Below are 26203 nucleotides of genomic sequence, written 5' to 3'. Positions count from 1 at the left end.
AAATGCCTATTAGATGGATGAACAGCTCCTATGTACAACTATTGAGGCATAACCACTGGACAATGCAATGTTTTCTTGCAAATTCGACATGATAACACAAGGTGAAATGTGTGTAAAAGCTAAAGATGAAGCAACCAGGAACATTTTCATTCTGCACCGCCACCATTTTCCAAATACAGTGGAAACCGCTTATAGTGGTCACGGATATAGTAATCAACCGCTTATATAGATCAAAAGGCTTGGGACGGAATCTTTTCTATACAAATGCTGTTTAAATAATTCGTTTATAGTGATCAAGAAATCCGCTTATAATGTTCATTTTTGGCCATTTTATGAATGTAAACATGTGCAAAAATAATTTTAAAACTATGTGTAGCTATTTTATTTTTTACTCCCTTGATTCCTTTCTGGACGTCTGCTTCTGCCTCGCTAGCTAACGTAACGAGTTGACACCGGGCAGCAAGCGCGCGAATCATGGCTGGAAAAAGGAAGTCATGGAGGAGCATGTGTCCGAGGATGGGTGCTGGAGAGCGGATTAAATGCGCGTGTGACCGCTGGAAGCTCCAGGCTGGTTCTTGTAAGATGGGAGGCTGGTGTTCATTCGATTTCTCCTACTTGTCGAGAATTGCTACTTTGTGGTTTTGCGCATGCGCCAAGCCGATTTTCTAAGTTTCGTTTTCACGCCAAGTAGCACAAATCGACAGAACACCGGCACGGAGGAGCATAGATCCGAGCAGGGGTGCTGAAAGGCGGATTGAATTCAAACTTTATTTTCTGACTTGTAAGAAAAAAAATGCACCGGCGGAACAGCAGAGAATAAGTAACGTAGCCTACTGTATTTGAGTTAGCCTACAGTATGTCTGCGCACTGCGCAGTACTGTAATTAAATTTGCATGATAATAAAATTCAGTAAATGCTGAAGCTATCCGTTTCATTTAATTTTTCTCATTGAAAAACGATACAAATGGCATTTAGATGATATTCTCCATAAAAAAAATAAGTGAAATACCTGTACTGTAATACAACTTCGGTTTTAGTAATCAACCGCTTATAGTGTTCAAATTGGCTCTGGACCAACGTGATCACTATAAGCGGTTTCCACTGTATTAGAATACGGTGTGGAAGAAATGGCTAGTGTTAACAAGGCTGAACATGAACATCGCCGAATAGGATTCACAAGTGTTAAGATTGGGCCAAGAAATATTTAAAAACAGATTTGTTAAAGGTCTTACAGTCAGATTAACCCAGAGTGGAACATATTCCCATGCCCGCTTCTTCAGTGGTATTTACACCTGTCTTCTTCTAGTCTTCTCAAATCCCTTCTGCACTGTATTTTTTTTTTTTTCATGTGACCGTTTCTACACCTGGGAGCTTGTTTTTCTTGGGAAACTTGAACAAATGTACGAGTGATTTCTGGCCTAATTGTGCAATAAAAAAATCCAGGGGTCCCTACCCTGCGTGATTGACTTTGTGTGCAAGTGAGCGCCTTCAAGAGGCCATGTGAACTGACAGGATTTCCTGACCCAGTGGCCTCATTTATAATGCTGTTTTTCTGACCCTCAACTCAAACACACTCGCACGCATCGGGCTTACTCACAGGGGAACTGACCTGCATCATGAGGATGTCAAACATCTAGTCATTTTCAGTAAGTCGTGTGATGTCTCCTCAGCAGTCCACGTCAGTGAATGTGGGGTTTTTTTTTTTACGTCCAATCGTCATGTTTCAGGTGGTTTGATGAGGATAAGAAACCAAAAAAAAGGAGCTCCGGTAATAAACTCTACATTCTTTTTATGATCCGTTGTAAATCCCATTTAATTGCGCTGACAAATGCAGTAAAATCATATCTGCTCATACTGGTGGCCTTTCAATGACATCCACATTTTGACCATTTTTTTATGTTTGCGTAAGTTTTATGGTTTCCCTAAAACTGGAAGTCAGAGGCCCTGACTCATAAAAAACATAATTCTTTCTCTGTGTAGCAATTTTATGATTGCCCTTTACCTCATGTAAAGCTGACTTCATGGTCAGCCCCACATTGCCCAAAACGGGGGTAATATTTAACATGCCACCCCACCCTGTGTGTAACCTGATTTTCATCCACTCTCAACACTCCCTGTTGCTTTTTCGTCCCCAAGAAATTACAAGAATGCCGTGTCAGATATGACAAATTCGGCTGATGAAATCACGGAAACTGTTAACGGCAGTTGATCGTGTTTTTGTTGAGAGCACCTAATATCTGAGAGGCACCTATAAAATGACAAAAAAAACCTATTCCTCAGGTTCTTGGATTCATGAGATGACCTCAGCGTGTTGACTTAGGCTCCGTTTTCAGGATCGCTCGGGGTATGACGGCCGTGTTGGTGCAACTTGATCTGAACTCCGGAGAAAACAGACCTAATGAATCCAATCCCAGAGGAGCAAGATTTAGAGGGGACTGTTGAGGCACAGATGACAGCCGCTGCTGGAGTGCGTTCAGACGGTGGGTGCCTGTCTCCACCTACAGGCCTGTTTTGAAAATGCAAACATTCGTGGCTGAGGTGAAATAATGTTTAACAAACAAAATTTAACAAATCATTTGGTGTGATTTCAGAGGTGTTAGTTTGCCTGTTAGCAAGAGAACCTCATGAAACTTATTATAAAAGGTACTGGCTTTCTGTCATAAGGTGTTTCAGGGTTTCAAATTCCAAGTAACCTTCGAGTGATTTCTTTTGGAAGGAAATAAAAATCACCTCAAAGTATGTAGAATACTTTATTATATGTAACAAGCGAGAAAGTAATCAGTTTAGAGGGTAACAAGGCCTGCTTAATCGTGACAGACTACAAGATATTTCATGGCTAAGATGCTCAAAGACACATTCTTAGATATACATTTCTTCAGCGTTGTCATTATGTCACTCATGTCTGAGACCAGAGGTTATTCTTTTGTTGGCGTACTGTATGTAAGATAGCAAATATCTTTAAGCCAACATGGATGATGCACACTCAAAAAGATGGAATTTGAGTCCGCGTCTCCAGAGAAAGACTGTGTGGTGCAGTCAGAAGCACCAAAACAGCTACCGAAATTGTTCTTGTCGAAGGCAGATGAAATCGTTGGAAACCCTCAACGATTCCTTACCGGATTTAAATGAACTGGATAAAATCCACACATTATTGTATAGCAGATTGGTTCTTGTCCAATTTCTAAAGTTCCTTATATCCAACTCTGAAAGTAATGCAATTGCCAGAAAGGAGACAAAAAAACCTCAAAAGAGGATTTAGTCTGATAGCAATATGTTCATGTTCATAGGTATTGATATCTTGATAATGTTGCTATTGAGAACACACAGATGTCATGGCAGCCCTAACTTGGACACACTCATGACCTTGATGGCTACTTTCTTCTTTCTGTAATTGAACAAGACATCTGTTTTAATATAACTCTGGCTGTTTATTAGTTTGCAGGTTTGTGCAAGCTCTGCTAATCTTGCTGCTGTCTTTTAATTTAACTTTCAATCCCACAGACAAAAAATGTTCATTCATCTGCGTATGTCTGTGTTCTGCTAATGATCTGTATAATCATTATCTAATTACTGGGTTGCTGTGGCTGCATCGTGCATGCAAATACGGATTCCCAGCTCCCCGTGTGTGCTTTCCTCTTCAGTGCTTTATGAAGCATCATAAACTTTCACCCAATCGCGCTCACAGAAAATGTATTTTCCTTTTGTCTTTTTAAACAGTGCAGCTAATGCAGCCAGGCTAAGTCCTGCATAACCGTTGCTCTGATTCTGACAGCCACTAATATGGGGCAAGATGACAGGCAAATAAAAATAAATCATCTATTTTAGTGGGTGGCAGATGTCAGCCTCCTCGCTGCTTTCTGGCCCATCTCTGTGTCTGAAAGTGGGCTGTGATCTACTGCAGAGACCTGCTCTTTTTTTCCCACTTTTCTCTCTCCAGAAGGCATAACGGCAGTGTAACTTTTCATGAACAGAAAAATGTCCCAAATATTTGTACGGCACAGTGCCGTCATTTACTAATACTTTGAATATGTATTTTCTTGTCACGGATTGTGGACAGCGTCAACAAATATATGATTCGCCAAACTCACTGCAATTTTCAGGAGCTGAACTTGTTTTAAATGGAAATCAGTTTTCATACACTTCAGAGCACAATGTCTTCATTGCGTCTTAATGCAACTTCCATTTTTTCAGTTTTTGCTGCTCTTATCACTGAAGTGATCCCAGTCCATGAATCAAACTGTGGGAAAAGACAGGGCAATGCTATGCCATGCAATGCTAGGACGAGGTAAACTACATTACTCTGATAAAAAAGCCATTTTAAAAATGAACTGAGGGCAAAATTGATGCAGCATTGGCTGAACATGGAGAAAATCATTTCAGATGCATAAATGATTGTCGGATCTGAAGAATCACCTGCCAGCAGAGCACAGCTCCACACCAGTGGTGATGTTACAGAACAACAAAACAACAACGGCTAGCTTTCGACTCCGCTGAAGCTGCCATTTTTGAAGGAAATAAATGAACATGTTGGATCATTTAGATCATTAATAAAATCTCTGTAACTTGTTCAGCTAAATGCATTCAACCCCACCAGGTTAATTCCTTTCTTCCTTCAGTTTATGTCCACTCTCCCTGTTTTAGCTGATGAGTAGCACCAACCTATCATAATGCTACCACCACCGTGCTCAACTGTTGGGCTTATATTAGCCAGAATATAAGTTAACAAACAATGTTTGGATAGAATTTTTGTTTAATCAGATAAGAGAGCTTTTAATCCTCGCGCCTTCAGAGATCTTTAAATGCGAACTCCAAGCTGGGTTCCATGGACATTTCACTTGACCAGAGCTGATAGAATGCTTCCCAGATGATGATCCTTTCCCATCCGTGTACACAACTGTTAGAACTCCTTATTTCCAAAAGAAAATGTGCCTGAGAACAACTATTATCTTTTATTTGGTTGCGGGACTTTGGCAACAATGACAACCTCTAAAGGTTTCTTGTAGCCATTAGGAAGTCTTACCATATGTGTCAACTGGTGGTTTCACCAGTAATCATTTGTTGTCTTCATTCCTATGATGCATTTAATGTCTCCAGAACTAGAAGCAACAGAGCAGCCCCATAGCATGATAGAACCTCCACCGTGTTTTACATCCTGGTCATGGTAATCCGAAGAGCTTAAATAAGCCGTTTCACCAAAGAGATTTTAATGTTTGCCTCCCAAAAAGAAAATAACAAGGGCAGATCCTACTAATCAAGCACTGCTCTTGGCTTTGTAGTGTGTTTGCAGCCCTTTTGAAAGACCCACGCAATTCAGCCAAACTTTTAAACTTGTTTCTCTTTGTTTGTTTTGTTTTGTTTTTCCATTTTCAGTGCAGGTACATCTTTATTTCAGACTGTGTGGTAGTGAGCTTCAGGTTCAAGCTGACATTCACACTTTGAATGTGATAAAAGTCACATGTGTGTCACTGACCTTTTCACCCTGTGTCATTCAGGTCATTGCCACCTGTAAGTTGTTACCATCATGTGAGATGTTTGGGGCATAAAATTAAAGGTGGGGCTTGAATTTGAATGCCAGGTGTTGCTTTATTAAATGTCCTGTGAAGTTAGATGTGACCCTTTTGGCTTTCCAGATTTTTTAATTTTCTGGCTCATTTGTGGGAACCTCCCTCTTTTACCAGTAAAACCATCAATTATGGGTTATTTCCAGTCATGCGAAAATTGAATATGAAGCACATATGAATAACTTATTATGGTTTGTTCGTGTTTCTTAAATCAGTATATATCAATGTATCATTGTATGTGAATACTCTGTTAAACTCTGAATGAACAGCCATTACAAACAGCGATCTAATTGGATTCAAATAAAAAGAATCTTATAAATATAGCCATTTTTCACGTGATTTCATATATTTAGACTATGTCGTGCGCGCTTACATCACCGGCTCCTTGGTGCGCGCAGGTGTTTCCGAAACTTCCCCATGTGACCTCCGGTGTGTAACTCCCACCATTGTTTGAGGACTTCACAAAGAGCATTTTCACTTTTCCAGCACCATGTTTCGGGGCACATACCAGCAATACGTGCGTTGTATGAATGGTGACAAGTTAACAGTCAGCAACTGCACGCGATTTGTTCGCACATATTTCCAGTGTTTTCACGGCTTGGTCTGCGCTGTAGCGACACATTTGCCTCTCGTCATGTTTTAACAGGGGATTGTTCAGGAATGCAACGTGTGGACTCTAATGCAAGTCGATAAGAGTAGGAGGTCATTTGTGGATGTGTGTTTCTTCTCTCCTGCGTTGTAATTGCTCACAGTGGGAAGTTGGAAGGTTTGGCAGAATTTACGCACAAGCGCTTCTTCGTCCGCGGCGACTGATTGGGATACTCCGCGGTAATTGGGGCACGTTGGGATGGCCGAGGAAACCCTCAACGATTCCTTCCCGGATTTAAATGAACTGGAAAATAAGATTGGGAGGAAAACACCGGAGAGTCTTCTGATCTGGATGAAGGAGGCAGCTGACTGCGAGGACGGCTGGAGGTCTGATGTGTTGGACGGGGAAGACCAAAACGCAGCCGCCTGTGACAGTTTATCTGACAAAATTAACAACTTGAAACAAGAGATGGTAAAGCTTTCTGTTGTGCTTTCATCAGAGAATCTCTCATTTTGTGCGCTTTGCTGGAAGAATGCTTCTAAATGAACCAGCGCCTTCGCTTTCCTGTGCCTCTTCCTGTGCTTCGCTAACGCCTCAACTTGCTTGACTTGTTACAGCAATCGCCTCTGTGTCTGCGTGACTGCTTTGAGCTGCAGAAATGTCAAGTCCACAGAGCTCCCTGAGACGCTTCACCTGCTCGTTTGTTTTGTTTTTCAATGACAGATTCTATCACCTGTCTCCCCACCACACCGCACATCTGTCCACCTCCTTTCAATTCGCACATCTTGATTGGATTCCTCCTTTCTTCCCTCATTTCTTTCAGCTCTGTTGTTATTGTCTGCCATTGTGTTATAGTGAGATGAACAAACAATATGGGGCCTCACTTGTCAAGGGGCAGAGTAGCCTAAAGTTATGTCTGAGGAGCCACATGAGAGAAGTCCAGTTACTATAAACAGAATCACCTTTCCTAGGCTCATACACACATTTACATATTCCCTCCACAATGTTCACACAGAGGTGGCTTCGCTCTGCCGATGTGAGGATTCTGCGGCAGTTGGTGGCCGTGCACGAGGGTATCGAGGCCATGCGCTGGCTGATGGAGGACAGGGCCACTTTGACCAGTAGCTGCAGCAGCCTAACAGGAAGCCTCAGCAGCCTGGCCACTGTGGACGAGCACGGGCCCTCTACGCCCCCCTATAGGTATGTGGACCCGCCATGAGTGCAGGAGCTTACACTCATTGAAAGATTTGCACTCTGTTAATTCTTTAAGTCACATCAAAGTAGGAAATGGTCAAATGAGCTCGTGACTTAGCTCAGCCATAATGTTATTAGTTTGGTGGAGGTTCATCTTTATCATAACTGAGGATGTCTGTGTTGCAAAATTGACTTCAAATGATAAATGTAACCATATTACAAGTTTACAGACTGACCCAAAGCCACTTTATCTCATCGTTAAAGTCCCTCCAAATGTTATCAATGCCCTGAAAACTAGTCTGTTCCTCTGTAATAGTTTATTTTGAAGATGTTGTGATGAAATATCTAATGATCTTTTTGCAGGTTCATCTACGATAACCTTGTTGCGGCTTTTAACATCCACTAGATAGTCAAGACTGTGTGTCTATATATGGCCTTAAAATGGCGGTGGCATGACTGCAAATATTTTTACTCATTTAGTGAATATTTGAATATGCTAATCTGGCTCCACCCACATCTCGCCCAGCAGCTAGTGGCTTGCACCCGCTGGCTCAGCCGGGCTAATAAGTCCTATTGGCCAGCACCTACTTGTTTGGCTGGACCGCATACCGGCACCTAGCCAGGAGCTAGCAGGAAGCTAGCGCCCAAGTTCCAGTTGCAAACCTCTAGCACCCATTCGGTCCAGCCCGGGTCCTAGCGTCTACACCCCAATTAGACTCTGCCGGCCTCTGACTAATTTCTCCTCATAGCTTGCGCTAGTTTCTCATTTAATCAGTTCTTAACAGCGCATCCAAAATAGTTGTATAGTCCTACCTTACAGGTAGTAAGGATTGGTTCTTCCAGTGTTCTATGTGGAACATACGTAGACCTCACCTTTCTTATACTGTAGATGGAGCTGAACTAATCCCTAGCCCCAGCATTGATAGCTAATTTTGCTCATAGTATGTCTTGTAAAAGCATCCAATGGTTTAAAACTTACATTTCTAATTAATGGGGACTTTAATGGTTTTATATTCCACATAAAAGTGTTCACTCTGCATTTAACGCACTTATTGTAAGTCGCTTTGGTTAAAAGCGTCTGCAAAATGACTGTAATGTAATGTAATTTAACTGTGTGTGATTGAATGTTTCTGCCATTGCTCCACAGAGAAAGCCCAAGTCCAGCCTTTCCTCAGGATTGGACTGAGGCCACTACTGAGGAACGGGGAAATCAAAGACCACCACAAACTGACAGTGGTGATTCAAGCCATTCAGCCACGCTCAGCTCGGAGTCAAGTGAAGCAAGAGCTCCAAATCCTTCCCCGTCCAACTCTGTAGTCAGTCGTTCAGCACATGGAGGTCACTGCCAGGAGCCAGTTGCTCCTGCCAACAGTTTGGTTGGTTCTAATGAACCCAAGTCAGAAAAACAGGACTGGAGTGCGACACGTTTTCGAAACATCAAAAGCGGCGCAGAGACCATCAGAAGAGTTCTGCTCAGATCCAGCAGAGTAAGAAGAGGACTGAAACTGGATTCTGGTAGTTGTGCTTTAAGTCAAGAGTTGGAAAAGAAGAACACAGCACAGCCAAGTGAGGAGAGCGCCACAGCATCTCAGGACAATAAAAATGAGGAGGAGCAGAGTTCACCCGTTGGAGAGAATGTATTGCTGAGCTATGATGCTCAGTGTTGCTGGGTGGGGACACAGGATGATGTGACGTATTTATGATCTTCTGTAAGCACAATTTAGATTGCTGACCCTTGCTTTCAAACTGTTCCCGTCAACAGTGAACTGGTTGTGATGCAGTAAAATTTCAAATGCACTTAAATGAGATGAGGATTTCTGATTTCTGCCCCTGTGTAACCACCGACTCTGTCAGTACTTTTGATCAGGATGTGTTAGACATTTTCATTTGGTTATGTATTTTACAAAATGTTTTATTAAGAGTGATGTTAATTACAAAATGTATAGAGAATGCAATTGTACAATGCCTGTTACACACTTTAATTTTTGGAGATTTATTATGAACATCTGATTTGGGTTTTTTTGTGTTTGTTCTTTGTGTTTTTTCTGTGTATCTTTCAATGATTTTCTTTTGATTTCCTTTCTTTTTACAACAAAAGTTCTAGGTGATATTTTGTGCCTATTTTCACATCTAATGTCTATCTCCTTGAAATATCTTTCAATACAGTATTTAATGCAAACAAAAACTGTGAAGACTTGAAAGATGATGCTATTTTCCCTGATTTAGTTATTATGAAAAGATGAGCCTAAAATGTTTTGGAAATAAACAAGAAAAAGTCTTTACTGATGCTTTTTATTTCTTTGTCCCAGCAGAAAGTGTGAATGTACAGAATGGATGTGTTTGTTTCGGTATGAAAGATAAAACGTCCTGATGATGGGGAAATGAGTACTACTGATGGCAATTATACATCCCTAAAGGAAATTATATTGTTGCAGTTATATATATATATATATATATATATATATGTATCTATACATATGTATAGATAGATCTATATGTACAGATAAATAAATATATACATATATATATATAATTTTTTTTGCTCTATTAATTATATGTTGTTTATATCGGTTTAATTAAATGTATTGTACACATATTCTCTCCTAAAATTACCCAAAATTACAATATTAATCACAATGTAGGTAATTTTTGTAATATTTTCGACAGTCCACAAAGGCAGCATCCAGAGACTCACGTGACGTCACGTATTTACAAAGAAATCAGGAAGTGTTATGGACGTCAAATGGAATATGTGTGTTTTTAGCGAACGTCTGTGTGATATTACAGGTGGACACGGGAAGATGTGATGAGCCGAACGGTCGGAGAGGAAACATGGAAGTTTGTTATCTGTTCGGTCTCCTTTTCGTCGCCCTGACGGCTGGGACATCAGGAGACGGTAAGTGTTTCACACTGAGAGGTTGGGTATTAGCATGTTGCTAACAGATCTGGTATGCTAGTTTGACGTTACCTCAGCGAGAGAGAAACATGGCGCTATATGCGGTCTGTAAAAACTGTCTCTCGAAAATCTAACTTGTGGATATTAAAGGATTTTTTTCCCCTCTCAGCTGCATATTGACTTGGTTTGAAGTTGGCAACAGTAGACCCAGTCAGTATATCGAATGCTAATTGGTTATGTAATTCAGTAGAAGTCTGTTGATAGCCCCTACTCTTAAGCAATTATGTTTCTGTTGTGTAATGTACTTGTCATCTTCCGTAATGCATGTAGCAGTATAAACGGCCATGAAATGTAAAATAGCCTTAACATCTCATAATTGTGCCATCATTTGTGGAATATTACTATTCCATTTTTAAGCAAATTCACACATGTTTAGCATGCAACAAAAGTAAGTGCACAACTATTTAGTGCATAAATGTCAATTCAAAATTATTGAAATTATTTCTAAGTTGAAAGACAGGATATTATGTCTCAATTAAAATTATTATATATAAATTTATATGTATAAAAAACTTCCATCCACGTGGACACAGTTCAGGCTCTATAACCTCTTCGATTAATAATGAATAATTTCCCCTCCTTCCATCTTTGAGCCTTACAATCGAAGCAGCAAGGCGTTAAATAGGTGCACAAGTCACATGGGAGCAGGGCTTTTTAATGATAATGTGCACGATTGGATTCAAGTCCGGCAACATACCATCCGGGTTCATACTTTGCGAGCTTTTTCTTCTTTGGAAACTCTTGTGTGATTTCAACAATGTGTTTAGGTTGTTGTCATACTGGAATTTTCCCTTTCCTCGCCAAGCTTCTGCAGATTGAAGCCTTTATCACGCGATTGTTTTCAAGATTGTTCTGATGCAGCTGGATTGATTACTATTTTACATAGAGGATGTGCAGTTTTGTCCCTTATATAAAGCAACTTGTGCAGCATGTTCAGTTCCAACAGTTCCAGGGGCTCTAAAGCATTCCCCAGCAAAGAGTCAGTTTTCTTTATCAGTTTGTTCTGTTTGTTTGAATAACTGGCACTGTCCCAGCAGATGGCTGCAAAGCAGAGTGCCCTTTCCACCACAAACTGATTCAAGATATGCAACATCTTCCTGCAAACACTTAAGAACCTAATCTTCCTCAAGAAGTCCTCCACCTCTTTTCCCTGGATAGACAGAGCGTTTGGCATATACCCGGTTCTCCCAAAATCCACAATCCTCTCCTCTGTCGTCTTTACATTCAAGATGACGTGATTGTTTACACACCATGACACTAAGTTGTCAATCACTTCCTTGTGCTTAGCCTCTTGTCCATCACTGATACACACCACAACTGCAGAGTCTTCTGGGTATTTCTGGATGACAGGACTGAGTTCTTTCGGAAGTACAGGTGTTCAGAGGGAAGAGAAACACGGAGAGACCCTGTGACACCCTGTGGTGTTCCTGGGCTGCTGATCAGTCTCTCTTAGGGGGGCACAGGAGGCCTCAGTGTACCCCGATGTGGGTGATGTTGTGTTAAGATTAGTGACTAAAGTTGCAGGATGACATAGAGGCTTGACAGGGAAAGTGTGGGTTCAAGGAGAGTGTGAGGTATGGGTAGCTGGAGGCAAACAAGGAGCGTACTGAGTGTTGTTCTTTTCTGAACTTATTGAAACGCATGTTCAGCTCATTGGCTCTGTCCAAACTTCCATTAGTCTGACCTCCCTTCTCCTAAAAGGCTTGTTCTTGTGAAGTTTGTTTTTTAGCTATTTTCTGTATACTTCCTTCTTCTCACTTGTATTTTTTTTTCTTTTTTTTTTTATAGCTGTTTCCGTACACTTCTCAGTATCCCCTTGTTGCCTTCATCCTCATGTTCAGCAGCTTTTTCAGATCCCTGGTGATCCAGGGATGATAGTCTCCAGTCATGGCATTATGTCGTCTCCATGTGGCTCACAAAGTGCACTTCAGACTGTAGCCTCAAAGCATTCTTTCACAGTTTGTTCAGCTTCCTGAGATCATCTCTTCAAATTCCGGGCATAGGAGCTGTATCCATCTTTTATACTCGCATTGAATGAATGAATAAATAATTATTTTCTCTGGTGGAGCAATCGACAATCTGTCGGAAGCGTAACAGAGAGGTTGAAGTAGAGCAAAGCATCGCTGTGGTAGTCCTGGCCAGCTTCGCACCAAAAAGCCAAAATCCATCTGAGTTGAGAGAATTTATCTTGGCATCATCTATTTTTTATTATTTTTTTGTAACATTTCTACCATTTGTTGCAGACTCTGTGACACAAACATTGTTTTACAGTTTTAAACAACAAAAGCCTTTTTCCCCAACAGATGGACAGGTGACTTTTCTGTCAGAGCTCTCGTCCAAACCTGCTCAGAAGTTGTCGAAGTATGGCTGGTACGGCAACGTCAGGCTGCAGAGGTTCCATATTCCGGAGGAGACCGCCGTTGCCCGCTGGCTGTTCTCAGTGACAAAGGGCCACAGCTTCCACTGTGGACAGCACAACGTCACTATGTAAGACGTGGCACTCTGGTCATGAAAACATCGGTCTCCTTGCAAAGTTTTCATCTTCTGCTGATTCAGTTTCTCTGAGTTTTCTATTTTTTTATTTTTTTCTATTTTAATTCGGCATTTCGCTCTCATTTCCAGCCATATTCGGTGGGGCGCCCCTCCAGTCATAAACCCAACAGGGCTGGTGTTTCCCAATGCAACGCTGTGGAGCCCCTGTTTGTCTCTGAGTCTGCCGGTGACCTCACAGAGTTCCGCAACTTTCAACCTCACCGACCCCGCTCCAGGCGATTGGTATGTCGCTGCTCATTTGCCTGAGGACGACGGACGCATAGAGCAGAAGGTTTGTGCGGACCCGACGCGTCAAAACATCAAAATTAGAGCTTTTTATCAGCTACCATTATATTTGCCAAAATGAAAAGGCCTCACGTTGAGCACGACAGATCAAATGGTTTCTGTCGTGCTCTAGTTGCAGAATTCCCATTTACAACCAACCTGCTGAACTGGAGCAGGTGCATTGTTCTGTATGTTAAGTAGCTGAACCACATTCTTGAGGTTTGCAGCAGATTAAGCTGTCTTGTAGGTTTGAAATAAACTGAAATGTCTGTTTTGTTATGTCTCCCTTTTCAAATTTGTTGTTCTTAACCCTCCAACACTTTGAGAAGTTTGCGCCGGCATATCTGCAAATAATCCTTTTTGTTCTAAATTCCCGTTTTGTGTTGATCTATCAGGGTTTTCCGTCCTGCTCCTACTTCTTCCAGCCTCAGCTATCGATCAGGAGAGCAGTGGACACACCTGTTTTACAACAGGGCACAGTGCTAACACAGACCGCAGCCCCTGACAGACCTGCACGCCTTAAGTAATAAGTGCTTGTACACTTATATGTACAAGTTTTTTTTCCTTTACTTCCTTCTTAATATATGAAGTGTGTATATTGAGTGGAAGTGTTTTATTTTTCAGGTTGTACGTTCCGGAGTTTTCCTCCTCTGTGTCGGTCTCTGTGGCTAACTGCTCTTCAGGGGAGGCAGCGGGGAGCGGAAACTGTTCGCTGCTCCTCAGACTCGGCTCTGCGTCTCTGCAGCAGGGCCCGCTAACAGTCAACTGCTCAGGGATTAGCTGCTCTGCGTCTCTCTCTAACCCTCCTTGGGACACCTGGCTGCGAGTTGTCGTGGAGAGCAGCCAAGTCGACCGCAATGTGACGTTTAGTGTCGCCTCGAGCCACACAGGTGAACACAGAAACTCGCAGATCTTAAATGGATGTTTCGTGCATTATATCGTCATCCTAATCCACCGTGTTTGCGTGTCCTTCTCCTGCTCTGCTTGTCTGCTTCAGTGGGATGTAAGCCAAAAAGTACAGGCCTTAAAGCAGATGATGACCTTAAAAAGCTCAACGGCAGCTCGACGTCGACAGGCAACAGCTCGGTGGTTACAGACGCAGCCACCCTCAGCAACCAGTCTGCCGCTCTGGGGACGCCACTGCCGGCCTCAGCTTGCGTGTGGAGCATCCCTGTGCTGTACGAGGAGGTGGACGCTCTGTCCCTCCGATTCACACCCGTCAGCGGGCCAAACATTAGCGTTACGGACGCACGCCCCACGCTGCTCACCTACCCCCTGCACACACAAGCCACGGGGGGCACACTCAACCTGCAGCTCACACTCAACACTGTGAGTACCGCCGCATCACTTTCCCCCCCACATGTGTGCGGTTAGATCTGAGGGGCACAGAGGGAAGCTGTCATGATGTTGTGCTTTGACAAATGTGTTTGCGATGTATTTGTAGACTAATGCAACTTTGGGGAACAGCAGCAGTGTGGTTGCCTGTTTGTCTCCCTGGGCTCCAGTCCTTGAACTCAACCACTCTCAACCCTGTCGCACAGGTACTATCTGAGTAGCAAACAACTCAACTGTTAACACTGTTATCCCTCCATTGTCTTTGCTTGCTAGAGTAGATCTACTCTGCTCTCTGTCTGCACTGCAGTGTTTTTCTTGAATCAACTAAATAAATAAAAGTCCACAGCAGCCGCACTGACAACGCATTGCAGATCTGTCGGCATTTGTAGTTTCATTTCATGGTCCTATGGAGTAATCTGATCTTCAATTTGTTCCATAAATTTGTCAGAGGATAAGTATGGATCACCTGAGGGTGGTGATTCAGTTTGATACACAGGTTTGCATTCACTTTGAGTTATTTTAATGTTAGAAAGTCACGTAACAAAGAAAGTACACCCTCTGTCTTTAGTAGCGCTTTACACTTCAGGACATAATAGAAAATCATCTGGTCCAAACCAAAACTTAAGATTTAGTAACACAACATTCTCATATGACTTATTACACTGTGTCTTTATATATTTACAAAATGCAGAAGCACTGAGTGAAAACTAAGTGCACCCTTACTGTTTCCATAGGGGGTGAGTAGCAGCCAGGAGCTGCTAATCAAATGAACTCTGTTAATTGATCATCATCAGCAGCAGTGTGAGCAGAAGCTTAGTTAGTTTTGCTGGGCTGGAGCATTCAGGTGTGTGTTAACACGATGCCAAGGAGGAAAGACACCAGCAATGATCTTAGAGAAGCAACTGTTGCTGCCCATCAATCTGAGAAGAATTATAAGATCATTTCCATCATTCTACTGAGAGAAAAATTATTCACAAGTGGAAGACATTCAAGACAGTTGCCACTCTTCCCAGGAGTGGACGTCCCAGCAAGTTCACCCCAAGGTCAGACATCAGCCATTATCTCAGAGAAGCAATTGTTGCTGCCCGTCAGTCTAAGAGAGGCTACAAGTCCATTTCCAAACAATTTAGAGTCCTTCATTCTATAGTGAGAAAAATGTAATTGTAAGTTGAAAACATTCAAGACGGTCGCCCAGAGTCAGACTGTGCATGCTCACAGAAGCTGCAAAAAACCCAAGAGCTACATCTCAGACTCTCCAGGCCTCAATTGGCATGTTAAATGTTAAAGTTGATGACAGTGCAGTTTTAGAGACAGACTGAACATGCATGGCTTGTTTGGAAGGGTTGCAGGAGAAAGCCTCTTCTCTCTAAAAACAACATGGCAGCACAGCTTAAGTTTGTAAAGTTACATCTGAACAAACCACAAGACTTCTGGAACAATGTCCTTTGGACAGAGCAGACCAAAGTGGAGATGTTTGGTCATAATGCACAGCAGCATGTTTGGAGAAACCAAACAGCATATCAGCACAAACACCTCATACCAACTGTCAAGCACGGTGGTGGAGGGCTGATGATTTGGGCTTGTTCTGCAGCCACAGGACCTGGACACCTTGCAGTCATGGAGTCCACCATGAACTCCTCTGTATGCCAAAGTATTCCAGAGTCAAATGGGAAGCCATCTGTCTGACAGCTACAGGACAATGATCTCAAGCACAGCAGCAAATCTACAACAGAATGAAAAAGAAAAGAATCGAGTTGTTACAGTGACCCAGTCAGAATCCAGACCTCAGCCTGACTGAGATGCTGTGGTAGGACATTAAGAGAGCTGTGATTAAACGCTGCAAACTTCAATGAACTGATGAAACATTGTACAGAATGGTGGGCCAACAGTGTAATATCATGATAACATCATAATATGTCATGTGTTGGATGTTCACCTGCGGTAGTATTTACCTCATCATAAGAGCTGTCAGGAGCAGATGGTTTTTATTTTCTTATGTGATGAAATGTAAAGACTGTACGGAGGGTGTACTTTCTGATTCACAGCATAAGTTATCAAAGTCCACCTGCAAACAGGCTTTTCTTTCTTTTTCTGTCAATCAATACTCAATAAGTTTCAGTGACAAAGCCTAGATGTTTTATCAGTTTATTTTCAAAATTCTTGGTAAATGGGACTGTGCTACTTTCTGTTTTGGGATGAGAATAAACCTGGAGACAGAAATGATGATATCAATCATTGATTCACCAACAGCTTTGTTTGGAGGATATGGTGTTGCTGTGAATAACAGCGTTCCCAAAGCTGTGGTCAGGCTGCCTTTCCCTCAGTCCACAACATGGTACCTCACCCTGCAGCTTACATGCAACAGGTAAAACACACGCACACACACACACACACACACACACACACACACACACACACACACGCTTGCTGCAACAGCTCGTTTGAGCTTGAATCTCAGCAAATTATCTGCGTCTGTCACACCCTTCTTACAGATTAAAAAAAAAATATGTCTTTTCTAATTCTTTTAATTTATCTAAGAATTTAGACGTGTCTGAGGAGTTTGTTGTGGTCTCTCTTATGATCAGCAGCAGTAGCTGCGGTAATACCTCAGTAGTGTCGGTGGTCCCAGAGGTGTTCATCAGTGCCTGTGTGGAGGACTGTGGGCCTTATGGGGAATGTAGGCTGCTGAGATCCTTTAGCTACCTGTACGCTGCCTGTGACTGCAAGGCTGGTAAGACACACACACACACACACACACACACACACACACACACACACATACACGTGGCCAATTCCCCATCTTCTCCCCCTAGCCTTCTATAAATGAGTAGCAATACCATTAAAAATCAATCTAAGATAATACGTGTGCTCCCTAATCTGTGTTGTCGTTATCACTGTGAGTGATTGTAGTCTCGCATTCACTCGGTGTCACTTTGCTCGTCTGTCTGTGTGTCTGCAGGCTGGAACGGTTGGGGCTGCACTGATGATTCCACGGCCCAGTCGTACAGTCGCCAGCTGACATCGACTCTGCTGCTCACGCTCAGCAATCTGTTTTTCCTGCCCGCCATCGTGGTGGCCGTCAATCGCCTCTACATTACCGAGGCCTCTGTCTACCTCTTCACCATGTTCTTCTCCACGGTAAAGCAGCCTGTAACGTGCAAACACTAGTGAATGCATGGGGGGGGGGGGCTCAGACAGATTAAGAAGATACATCTCCCAAGTTTTATTTACAAAAGACAAAAAAACACCAGTTTCTCTGACAGTATCGGTCGGGCCCTTAAGAGGTCAACAAAGCAAAACAAAACCTACCAAACTGAGACGTAATGGGAACTATATACTGGCTGATTAAGCCATTCAGACACGAAAGGGGGAAATCTAACTACTCACATAAACTACAACAAAAGCAAAAAACGTATCAGTCGAGTGCTAAGTAGTAACCTATGAGGAGAAGAAAGAAAAAGGATCCAAACTGAGAAACCCACTATACTATAAAAACTTAGACCCTCCCCCCTGCTGCCTGAAGAACTTGGTACAGTCCAACGAGGCATCAGCCTTATTAAACAGATCTGTGGGTCAGGTAACTGGAAGAAAAATATATTCAATTCATGCAAATTGAAGTGAACTAAATGCATCGTTCAAATAGTCAAGCGTTATATGGAAATTTGCTGATAGGCCTTAGGTTTAGGTTTGTGGTTATTTTTAACTGGTTAACTACTTTCAAAACGCTTGCCAGCCCGACTTCAGTTATGTGACGGAGGGTGGTGGTGCGAGGCGTGGAGAAGGACACGGATGCAGATTTAAAAAAGACAATACTTGGTTTATTTTCAAGAAGAACAAAAAGCGCGCCTGAGCCAGATAACAAAACTAAACTGTGAAAAAACAAACTATGACTATGAAAACAAAGTACAACCTTGGCTTGAAAAAACACAGGTGATGGCAGGGCAACAGAAACTGTGGAAAAACATGGCAAAACTAAATACAAGACCTGAACTTGAAAACTAACAAAACTAATGAGAGAAAACTAAAACATGGCAAAACTAAACGGGAACTAAAAACATGACAAAAACCCACAGACATGACAAGCTAAAGGTGTGGCTGCTCGTGCTGCCATCACACGGACAAAAAAAAAGTTCCAGAAGGTTCTTGCGTTTATGATACAAAACTGATGAAAACAGGAGTGTGTACATTATGTGTAAGACAATGAGCGGAATGTGAGCCTCGGTTTCTGCTTTTGGGACAGAGTGGAAGCGTTCACTGGGTCCTCGGCGTTCACTCCTGTTCCCTCTCATGTAGTTCTACCACGCGTGTGACCAGCCGGGTGTCGCTGTGCTGTGTATAATGGAATATGATGCCCTGCAATACTGCGACTTCCTGGGCTCCATCTGCTCCATCTGGGTCACCATTCTGTGCATGGCTCGCGTCAGAGCCACAGCCAAATACGTAAGAGGCTGAGTATGTCTTCTTCTGTTGCACTTTTGGAACTTTTCATGAAGGATCGATATTACACAGTCTGGTACAAAAGTTTTGAGGCGGTCCTCAGTTCTTTACATTTTCTTGTAATCTCTTAAAGTCATCTCGAGCAACAGTTCTCCAGACTTTCTGATGATCTTTCAAAGTTTCTCTTTGGACATTGGCTGCTGTTTCACTCATTTTCTGTCCTGTCCTCGTGGAATGTGGCGTTTTTGTGCTTGTTAACTCTGATCTATGCATCAGTCAAGCATAACAAAGGCAAATGTCAAACAAAACAGCGTTTGACAGACATGAAATAGTGTTTTTACACCAACAGCATGGTGCGCTGTGTGTCCTTGAATAATATGAGGAAACTAGACAAATGGAGGATAAAGTGTCCGACTTAAAACTATCTCGTAGATGGACAGTATGGTGGGATCATCTTAACAAAGAAACGGAACAAAAAGCAGCCAACAACCAAAGAAGAGCTTTGGAATGTCCTTCAAAAAGCCTGGAGAACTATTCCTGGAGACGACTTAAAGAAATGACAGGGACACCTTGGAGCTGTACAAACTCTGTTTTTCCTTCCACCTCGTGTGTAGACTCTTTTCATGCTCGGGGCTCTGCTGATTGCCATGTCTTTGCAACTGGACCGCAAGGGTCTGTGGAACCTGCTGGGCCCGATCCTCTGTGCTATAATGTTCATGGTCATCACCTGGGTAAGAGACGTCGGGATGTTACAGAGATTCTGTTAAGTGTTCTCTCAGTAATGTCATCATGGTGGAAGTCAACTTTTCTGCTGGTCCTCTCCTCATGTCCACAGGTGTATCAAGGTGTCCGTCGTCGACACTGTTATCCGCCCTCTTGGCAACGCTGGGTCCTCTATCTAATCCCCGGAGCACTCTGCGCACTCGTCGGGGTATGTCTGTACATTTTTGCCGAGACAGAAGACAACTACTACTACACGCACTCGCTGTGGCACGCCCTGGTGGCCACCTGCGTGGTGTTCCTGCTGCCACCGAAGGACAAGGACAGGGAGGTGCTGGGCTGGAGCAGAGGCTTCAGTTGGAGCTGGAGCTGGCGACCCCGGGTCTGTGGATACACACTCTGTCAGAGCAGCAAGGACGAGCTCTACACCGTCACATAGCAGGTCAGGAGATTCTGCAAAGAGGTGAAAGCGACCAATCATTGATGTTGGGACAACATTTTGAAGCTTTGAGACATTCACGAGCACTGTGTGCCTGATAAAATTGTACAATCTCGCTCTTCTCACTATCTCGAATGATGCATTTTAAACTAGGGTCGCCGGAGCTATCCACGATCGTGATCTAAAGAATGAAATATCGTCAGGATTTGACAAAAACCAAAACATTATTTAATGCTGATTTGTTTTTTTGGACAGTTTTTAAAGTGTCATACCTTCTATTTTGGGTGCAATTCATTTTATCAAGAGAAAAGTAGACAAGAAATATGGGAAAAAAACAAAATGAAGTAGTCTGATGGTAATATTTTCTCAGGTTTTTGCGTTGATATCATTATCGTGAAAGCTTTCGGCCATGATAAATTGTCTATTGAAAAACAGATACTGCGACGGCCCTATTTTAAACTTAAAGTTAGACCTCTTTTCTCGTAGGTCTGCAGTTTTTCTTAAACACATGCCCATCAGGTGTGAAACTCCTCACATATTTGGATGCAATGTCTTTCCCAAACTTGCACACAGTCGTTGAATTGAGGCCGAACCGAACCTGCTGAAACCTCCACAGCGCTCCACAGCACCCGCTTGGATGCGAGTACGCCAGCCTTCAGGTAGCAGACCTCCTGATTTTTAACCTCAGCAGCAGTTAGTGCTCATTGTGTATTACATGTTTCACTAGAGTACTACATGAATGTTGATAGGAAATATTTATAAGGAATCGCACTTTGTAGAACTCTTTTAAATCCAAATATTGGGTCAATCATAGAGCCTCCGGACATATTCTGCTATGAATGTGAAGACTCCTCGCGTTTGTATATTTGTTTTTCCTACAGGCCTGGGTAAAATTTAAAGAATTCAAACCTCTCCATCAGTTTTAAATGTGCTTGATCTTTAACTGCCAGATATTTGCGTATTCCTTAAGAGACTTGAAGAACTGCACTATATACTGTGGTCTTCCTTGAATGAGAAATATAAAAAAAATGTATAATCTTAAACCAGAAAACTGCTCCTTTTGCCAAAGTCTGCATCGCATTTATCATTTCCTCCCACTGTAATTAACAGCCTCTTCAAAACGTCTCATTTCAGGGCTAAAAATATCATTCTTAATTGACACATTCTTCATCTCATCGCTAGCATCGTCAATCATAAGCGGGTGATATGCTCGTCTCAGTCTGTCGCTGCATTCGGTACCAGCTGGGAATTTTGGTTCTTTCACTTAGACAAAAAAATAAAAAGCGGCGGGAATTGGGAATGAACCTGTAATTAACTTAGCCAAGGCTTTCCTATAAAGCATTACACAAAGTACCAGCTAAACAAACGGCATAATTGTTGCAGAACATTTGTTATTATTTAGAAAGCAACAGGCAAACCAAAAGGGTGTACTATGAAGTAAGATTAATGGCTCGAGGGCTTTTAATCTGGGACCTTTGTTGCAAGACGTGTTGGACAGTACAGAGGTGGCATGAGGATCAAAGTTGATGAGCCACTGATGCGTTTTTGAGCCAGTTAGTGAGGTAGTAACAGAAAGGAAAAACAGGCTTTTTGTACGCCGGCCGGATGTGTGTAAGCACACACTGATGTGGGGCTGAGCCTCCTGTCTGGCATGTGTGAAATGCCAAAGAGAAACAGCGGCGGGTCAACATCTTTTTACTGCAAATAAGCTGCAACCAAGGTGTGGAGAGGGCTCTCGTGGGCTACGTTGAGCTGAAAGTCAGAATTTTCATTGTTCTGAAACCGTCTCTCCTTTAACCAGGCTAGAAAATTACACGTAAGCAACCTATAAATGTCGTCAGGGAGACGCATTCATTATGAAATATTCTTTGGTCAAGTCCTACGTATTTAAAAAAAAAAAAGTCAATCGCTAATTTGATTTGGTTTGATCAAAGACTTGCGTGACTTTCCACAGTACGATGGGACAGAGTCAGCCACAGCTAACGTGACAAAAACACTATAAACCTGATTTTCACAGGAAACAATTTTCTGTTGCACTCTCCTCGTCTAAAGTTGAGGCTTTTGTTGAGGCAGCAAACAGAAAAAAAGGCCGCTCTGTACTGAACTTGCTTCATTGGTGGCAGCCATGTTTTTCTTCCACTTTGACCCTTCAACGCTCAGAAGATTGTGACGGAGGGATTATTTGTTGTTCCAAACGACCACTTCCAGAGCACATCAGATGCAGCACACAAATCAGGTTTTCTGCTTTTTAAAAAAAACTTTTTATACCAAACCGACTCGAGGCAGTTGACGATGCTGCTGCGTTGAACTTTCTTCCATGAATCCGTCTTCATTGTAATTCTGGGGCATTTACGACGACTTTAGACGTGGACGGGTTGCGAAATGATAGCAGCCTCCGCACACACTCAGAACAAAGTCGGGGTAATACCTACTGTATGCAGAAATGAACATGCAGCTCATACTGAAACTAAATAACTCGTCGTTCTGTGTTGTCTGCTTTGTTTTGGGCTCATCAGTCTAAAGCATTTTGACTTCTTCCTTTTCCCAGCATTCATTCTGAAGCACTTTTATTTATCCACAGTATAATGCACATTGCTTGTACGAGTATGAATCGTACTCGATGAATGTGTATATATATAAAATTACTGTCTTGTGCCTCCTCCTTTCTGTTTTTTTTTCTTTTTTGTGAGTGAACTGTATCTGGTGTCTTGAGTGCGTGTGAAGCTGTGTGCTTTGTCTCTGGCACTCATTCATTTGTCTGATGTTGTTGTGATAATTTTCATTATAAATAAAAATATTTTAAAAAAAGGCAAACTGAAAGTTTTATTGTAAAATCTATTACCTTTATTGTATAGTCACTTTCAGTCTGTTGAATGTCCAAACAGCATACAAAGAAAATAAATCTGTGGTATAAAGAGAGATGGCTCCTTTTGTTTGTTGTCATTGCTGTTCGTGTGGACGTAGTTTCTGCCTCCTCAGTCACACACACTTTCACACCAAGCGAGGGGCTGGAGAAAAGAGGAAAGCAGATTATGATAATCCTCAGACACGCAGAAATGGGCTGTGTTGAAATGCACATGTCCGTGTGTGTTTGTGTGTTCCCTATCAGAGCTTACCTCCATTAGTAAATTTGATGGCTCTACCAAGCCTACAGATCAAACATCATCGGGCTCGACTGCTTGCTTACCATGTGAGAACATTCAAACATGTGTAAGGCAAAAAAGCTTCTTTTTCTTTGATTTTATTATAGTCTAAGTATCAAGATCATACCCTGAATTTTAACCCCACCCCCCCTAAAAAAAAAAAAATGCCTTTGATGGTTTTTATTCTCCCTATTTTTCTCTGAAAACACTGTGCACGTTTACTCTTTCAGCCATAAGCTGAAGCTCTCGAATAGTCTCTTTTAATGGGAAGTGCTAAAATACTTTGAGGTACTTTGACCACGTGCAGCCAGTAGAGGGAGCCAGTCTGGCACAGGAGCCAGAAGCAGAGAGGAGTAGAGAAGAGAAGAGGGGGGGCAGTCCCCGCTGAGAAAGAAGAAATACTGTAGATTAAAGGGGGCATATGGAAAAGAATAACTTTTTCTGTGTCTATTTGGAAATATTTGGGGATCTAAAGTAACTACCAACTCCAAATAGTTTTTGTTTTTCGTTCTCAGATGGCAAATTTTCATCAGCAGTTATAAAGTGGACTTAAGAAAGAAGTGCTTATCTGTACTTTGTTGAATATTTGATCTCAAATAGAACATTTGTCTTCCATTTGGCTTTCCTCACTTTTTTTCCCTAGTTGGAAAGTGGAAATCGGTCGCAGCACTGTAACTTCCCAGTGCGATGACAAACGTGTAAACAAGGGTGAATAAGCAACAGTTCTTAATATGAGTCTCCGACAACATGAAACGCAGAGGAATGAAGCTCAGGCTTCATGGAGCCGATATTTGCCGGAGAAATTACAACTTCATTTTTGACAGTGGCATTACTGGCTGTGACGTTACTGAAGCCTTCCTGTCTCTGGCGGTACATTTTGATACCCTGCACCAGTTCAAAGCATTATTTATGACGAAACAAAGTGTCTAAAAGGGACATCAGCACCAAGTTTCTTTGACTGAACAGGAATAAGGAAAATGTAATTGGCATAAAATTTCTGCTCAAGTAAACAGTGGTGTTTTGTAGTCTGAGCTTGATTTGCTCTGTGAGTCGTTTCATAGATTATTGAGTGTAATTTGTTAACAAACTGGTGTTTGCATCATTGCGAAAAGTTGTACACTGATCTAAATTACAGCCAACTCTGACTAAAGCCTTTTCCACATACTGGTTATGCATTATCGTCCACATCAACCCGTCACAGTTCCTCTTTGGTAATTCACACATACCGGAGGCTCAGCGCCGTATCAGTGTATGCTTATCAAGTCAGTTTCATGGAGTCAAAAGTGATGGCAACACCGTTGATTAGAGTGGAGAGTTCACCTATGTTGTTACTTTCCTTGTCAGCTCAGAGGAGTATCGGTGGTAGATCAACTTCAACCCACCGTGCTGACTCTACGTTCACATATGACACTGGTAACAACTACAGAGGGATTATGCTACTGTCAACAGCAGGGAAAGTGTTCAACAGAATTGTCCTAGAGAGAATGAGGGATGTAGTGGATGTCAAGCTGCGAGATGAACAGGCAGGTTTCCGGAAGAACAGGTCCTGTGCTGACCAGATTGCCACCCTACGTATCATAATAGAACAGTCACTGGAATTGAACTCTCCTCTCTACATCAATTTCATAGACTACGAGAAGGCCTTTGATAGCATAGATAGAGACACCTTGTGGAAGTTGCTGCGGCACTACGGGATACCAGAGAAGTTTGTATCTCTAATTCGGAACACATATAAGGACATGAAATGCAGAGTAGCCCATGCAGGACAGCTAACAGAGAGCTTTAATGTGAAGACAGGAGTACGTCAGGGATGTTTACTGTCGCCATTTCTTTTCATACTGGTTATTGACTGGATTATGAGGACTACTACTAGAGGAGGGAGAAATGGGATCCAGTGGACACTTTGGACACAGCTGGAGGATTTAGATTTTGCCGACGATCTGGCACTCCTCTCACACAACCACAAACAAATGCAAGATAAAACAGCCCATCTGGACAGAACATCAATCAGTACAGGACTCAAGATCAGCAAAAAGAAGACTGAACTCATGAAGATTAACATTACAAACAGCACACCAGTCACAATTGGAGGGGAAGAGGTGAAGGAGACAGAGTCCTTTGTGTACTTGGGAAGTGTGGTTGACCGGCAGGGGGGCACGGATAGGGATGTAACAGCCAGGATAGGGAAAGCAAGAGCAGCCTTCATCATGCTTAGGAACGTCTGGGCCTCCAGAGTGATTCGCATAGCCACCAAACTCCGGATCTTCAACTCCAATGTCAAGTCAGTATTGCTCTACGGATCCGAGACATGGAGAACCACAAAAGCAACACAACACAGGATACAAACATTTATAAACACTTGTCTGAGAAGGATCTTTAAGATTAAGTGGTCAGACAAGATCAGCAACCTGGAGCTGTGGGATAGAGCAGGACAAAACCCGGTGGGAAGCCAGATCCTCAAGAGAAAATGGTCTTGGATAGGGCACACCCTTAGGAAGACACCATCCAGCATCACAAACCAGGCTCTAACCTGGAATCCACAGGGTAAACGAAGGAGAGGAAGGCCAAAAACAGCTGGAGAAGAGACACGGAGGAGGAGATGAGGAGCATAGGCAACAGCTGGCAAGACTTAAGGAAGAAGGCCCAGAGACGAGTGCAGTGGAGGACAATCATCGGTGGCCTATGCTCAGGCATGAGTAATGGGCCTAAGTAAGTAAGTTAATCATCAAAGTACCATAATCAAATATTTCAAATCAAACGTTGCTCCTTTTATAGTTTTAGGAACAGCTCGAACAACTGAGCTTTGATAAAATCTCCAAACAAACCACACGACCGCTTTGTAACATTCAGTAGAAGCTGTTTACGCACTGTAACCTGCTAACAACGCTGTGTTTGCCTGAGTTGCTACGCATTCTTGCGCAGAAAACCGTGTAAGAATGAAAAGAAAAAAGAAAATTGCGGGAAAGCCCGATTGCAGATCTGCACGATGATATTCACTGGCACGCAGAACTG

General features: G+C 42.5%; 2 protein-coding genes across 3 annotated transcripts; both read left to right on the top strand.

The window, feature by feature from the left end:
• Window positions 1-6024: 6024 nt before the first annotated feature.
• On the top strand, window positions 6025-9584 carry LOC142398404 (uncharacterized). The gene is made up of 3 exons (XM_075482384.1): window positions 6025-6621; window positions 7166-7350; window positions 8492-9584. Exons 1-3 carry the CDS (start codon window positions 6409-6411, stop codon window positions 9045-9047), a joined length of 954 nt encoding a protein of 317 aa, XP_075338499.1. The 5' UTR covers window positions 6025-6408; the 3' UTR covers window positions 9048-9584.
• Window positions 9585-10035: 451 nt separating this feature from the next.
• On the top strand, window positions 10036-22965 carry pgap6 (post-glycosylphosphatidylinositol attachment to proteins 6). 2 transcript variants are annotated; one of them, XM_075483922.1, is made up of 13 exons: window positions 10036-10240; window positions 12604-12787; window positions 12923-13124; window positions 13513-13640; window positions 13742-14007; window positions 14115-14446; window positions 14562-14658; window positions 16703-16817; window positions 17041-17183; window positions 17412-17590; window positions 18746-18892; window positions 19504-19620; window positions 19725-22965. In XM_075483922.1, the coding sequence occupies exons 1-13, from the start codon at window positions 10177-10179 to the stop codon at window positions 20046-20048; spliced, it is 2298 nt and encodes a 765-aa protein (XP_075340037.1). In that variant the 5' UTR covers window positions 10036-10176; the 3' UTR covers window positions 20049-22965. The 2 variants fall into 2 exon arrangements, with proteins under 2 accessions (XP_075340037.1, XP_075340036.1); XM_075483921.1 differs by having other exon boundaries at window positions 17038-17183.
• The last annotated feature ends 3238 nt before the right edge of the window (window positions 22966-26203 follow it).

Source organism: Odontesthes bonariensis, chromosome 14, assembly GCF_027942865.1.
Source record: "Odontesthes bonariensis isolate fOdoBon6 chromosome 14, fOdoBon6.hap1, whole genome shotgun sequence".
NCBI lineage: Eukaryota > Metazoa > Chordata > Actinopteri > Atheriniformes > Atherinopsidae > Odontesthes > Odontesthes bonariensis.
Note: the sequence above shows the minus strand (reverse complement) of the source record. Positions and strands in the feature narration are given on the sequence as shown.

What these genes read in the sequence shown, in the direction of transcription:
- pgap6 (XM_075483921.1), top strand. Translation starts at nt 10,177, where the DNA reads ATGGAAGTTTGTTATCTGTTCGGTCTCCTTTTCGTCGCCCTGACGGCT. An exon ending in GGCTGGGACATCAGGAGACG is followed by an intron (nt 10,241 to 12,603) that starts GTAAGTGTTTCA and finishes TTTCCCCAACAG; the next exon opens with ATGGACAGGTGACTTTTCTG. An exon ending in TGCAGCTCACACTCAACACT is followed by an intron (nt 14,447 to 14,561) that starts GTGAGTACCGCC and finishes ATGTATTTGTAG; the next exon opens with ACTAATGCAACTTTGGGGAA.
- LOC142398404 (XM_075482384.1), top strand. Translation starts at nt 6,409, where the DNA reads ATGGCCGAGGAAACCCTCAACGATTCCTTCCCGGATTTAAATGAACTG. An exon ending in ACAACTTGAAACAAGAGATG is followed by an intron (nt 6,622 to 7,165) that starts GTAAAGCTTTCT and finishes ATGTTCACACAG; the next exon opens with AGGTGGCTTCGCTCTGCCGA. An exon ending in CCCTCTACGCCCCCCTATAG is followed by an intron (nt 7,351 to 8,491) that starts GTATGTGGACCC and finishes ATTGCTCCACAG; the next exon opens with AGAAAGCCCAAGTCCAGCCT.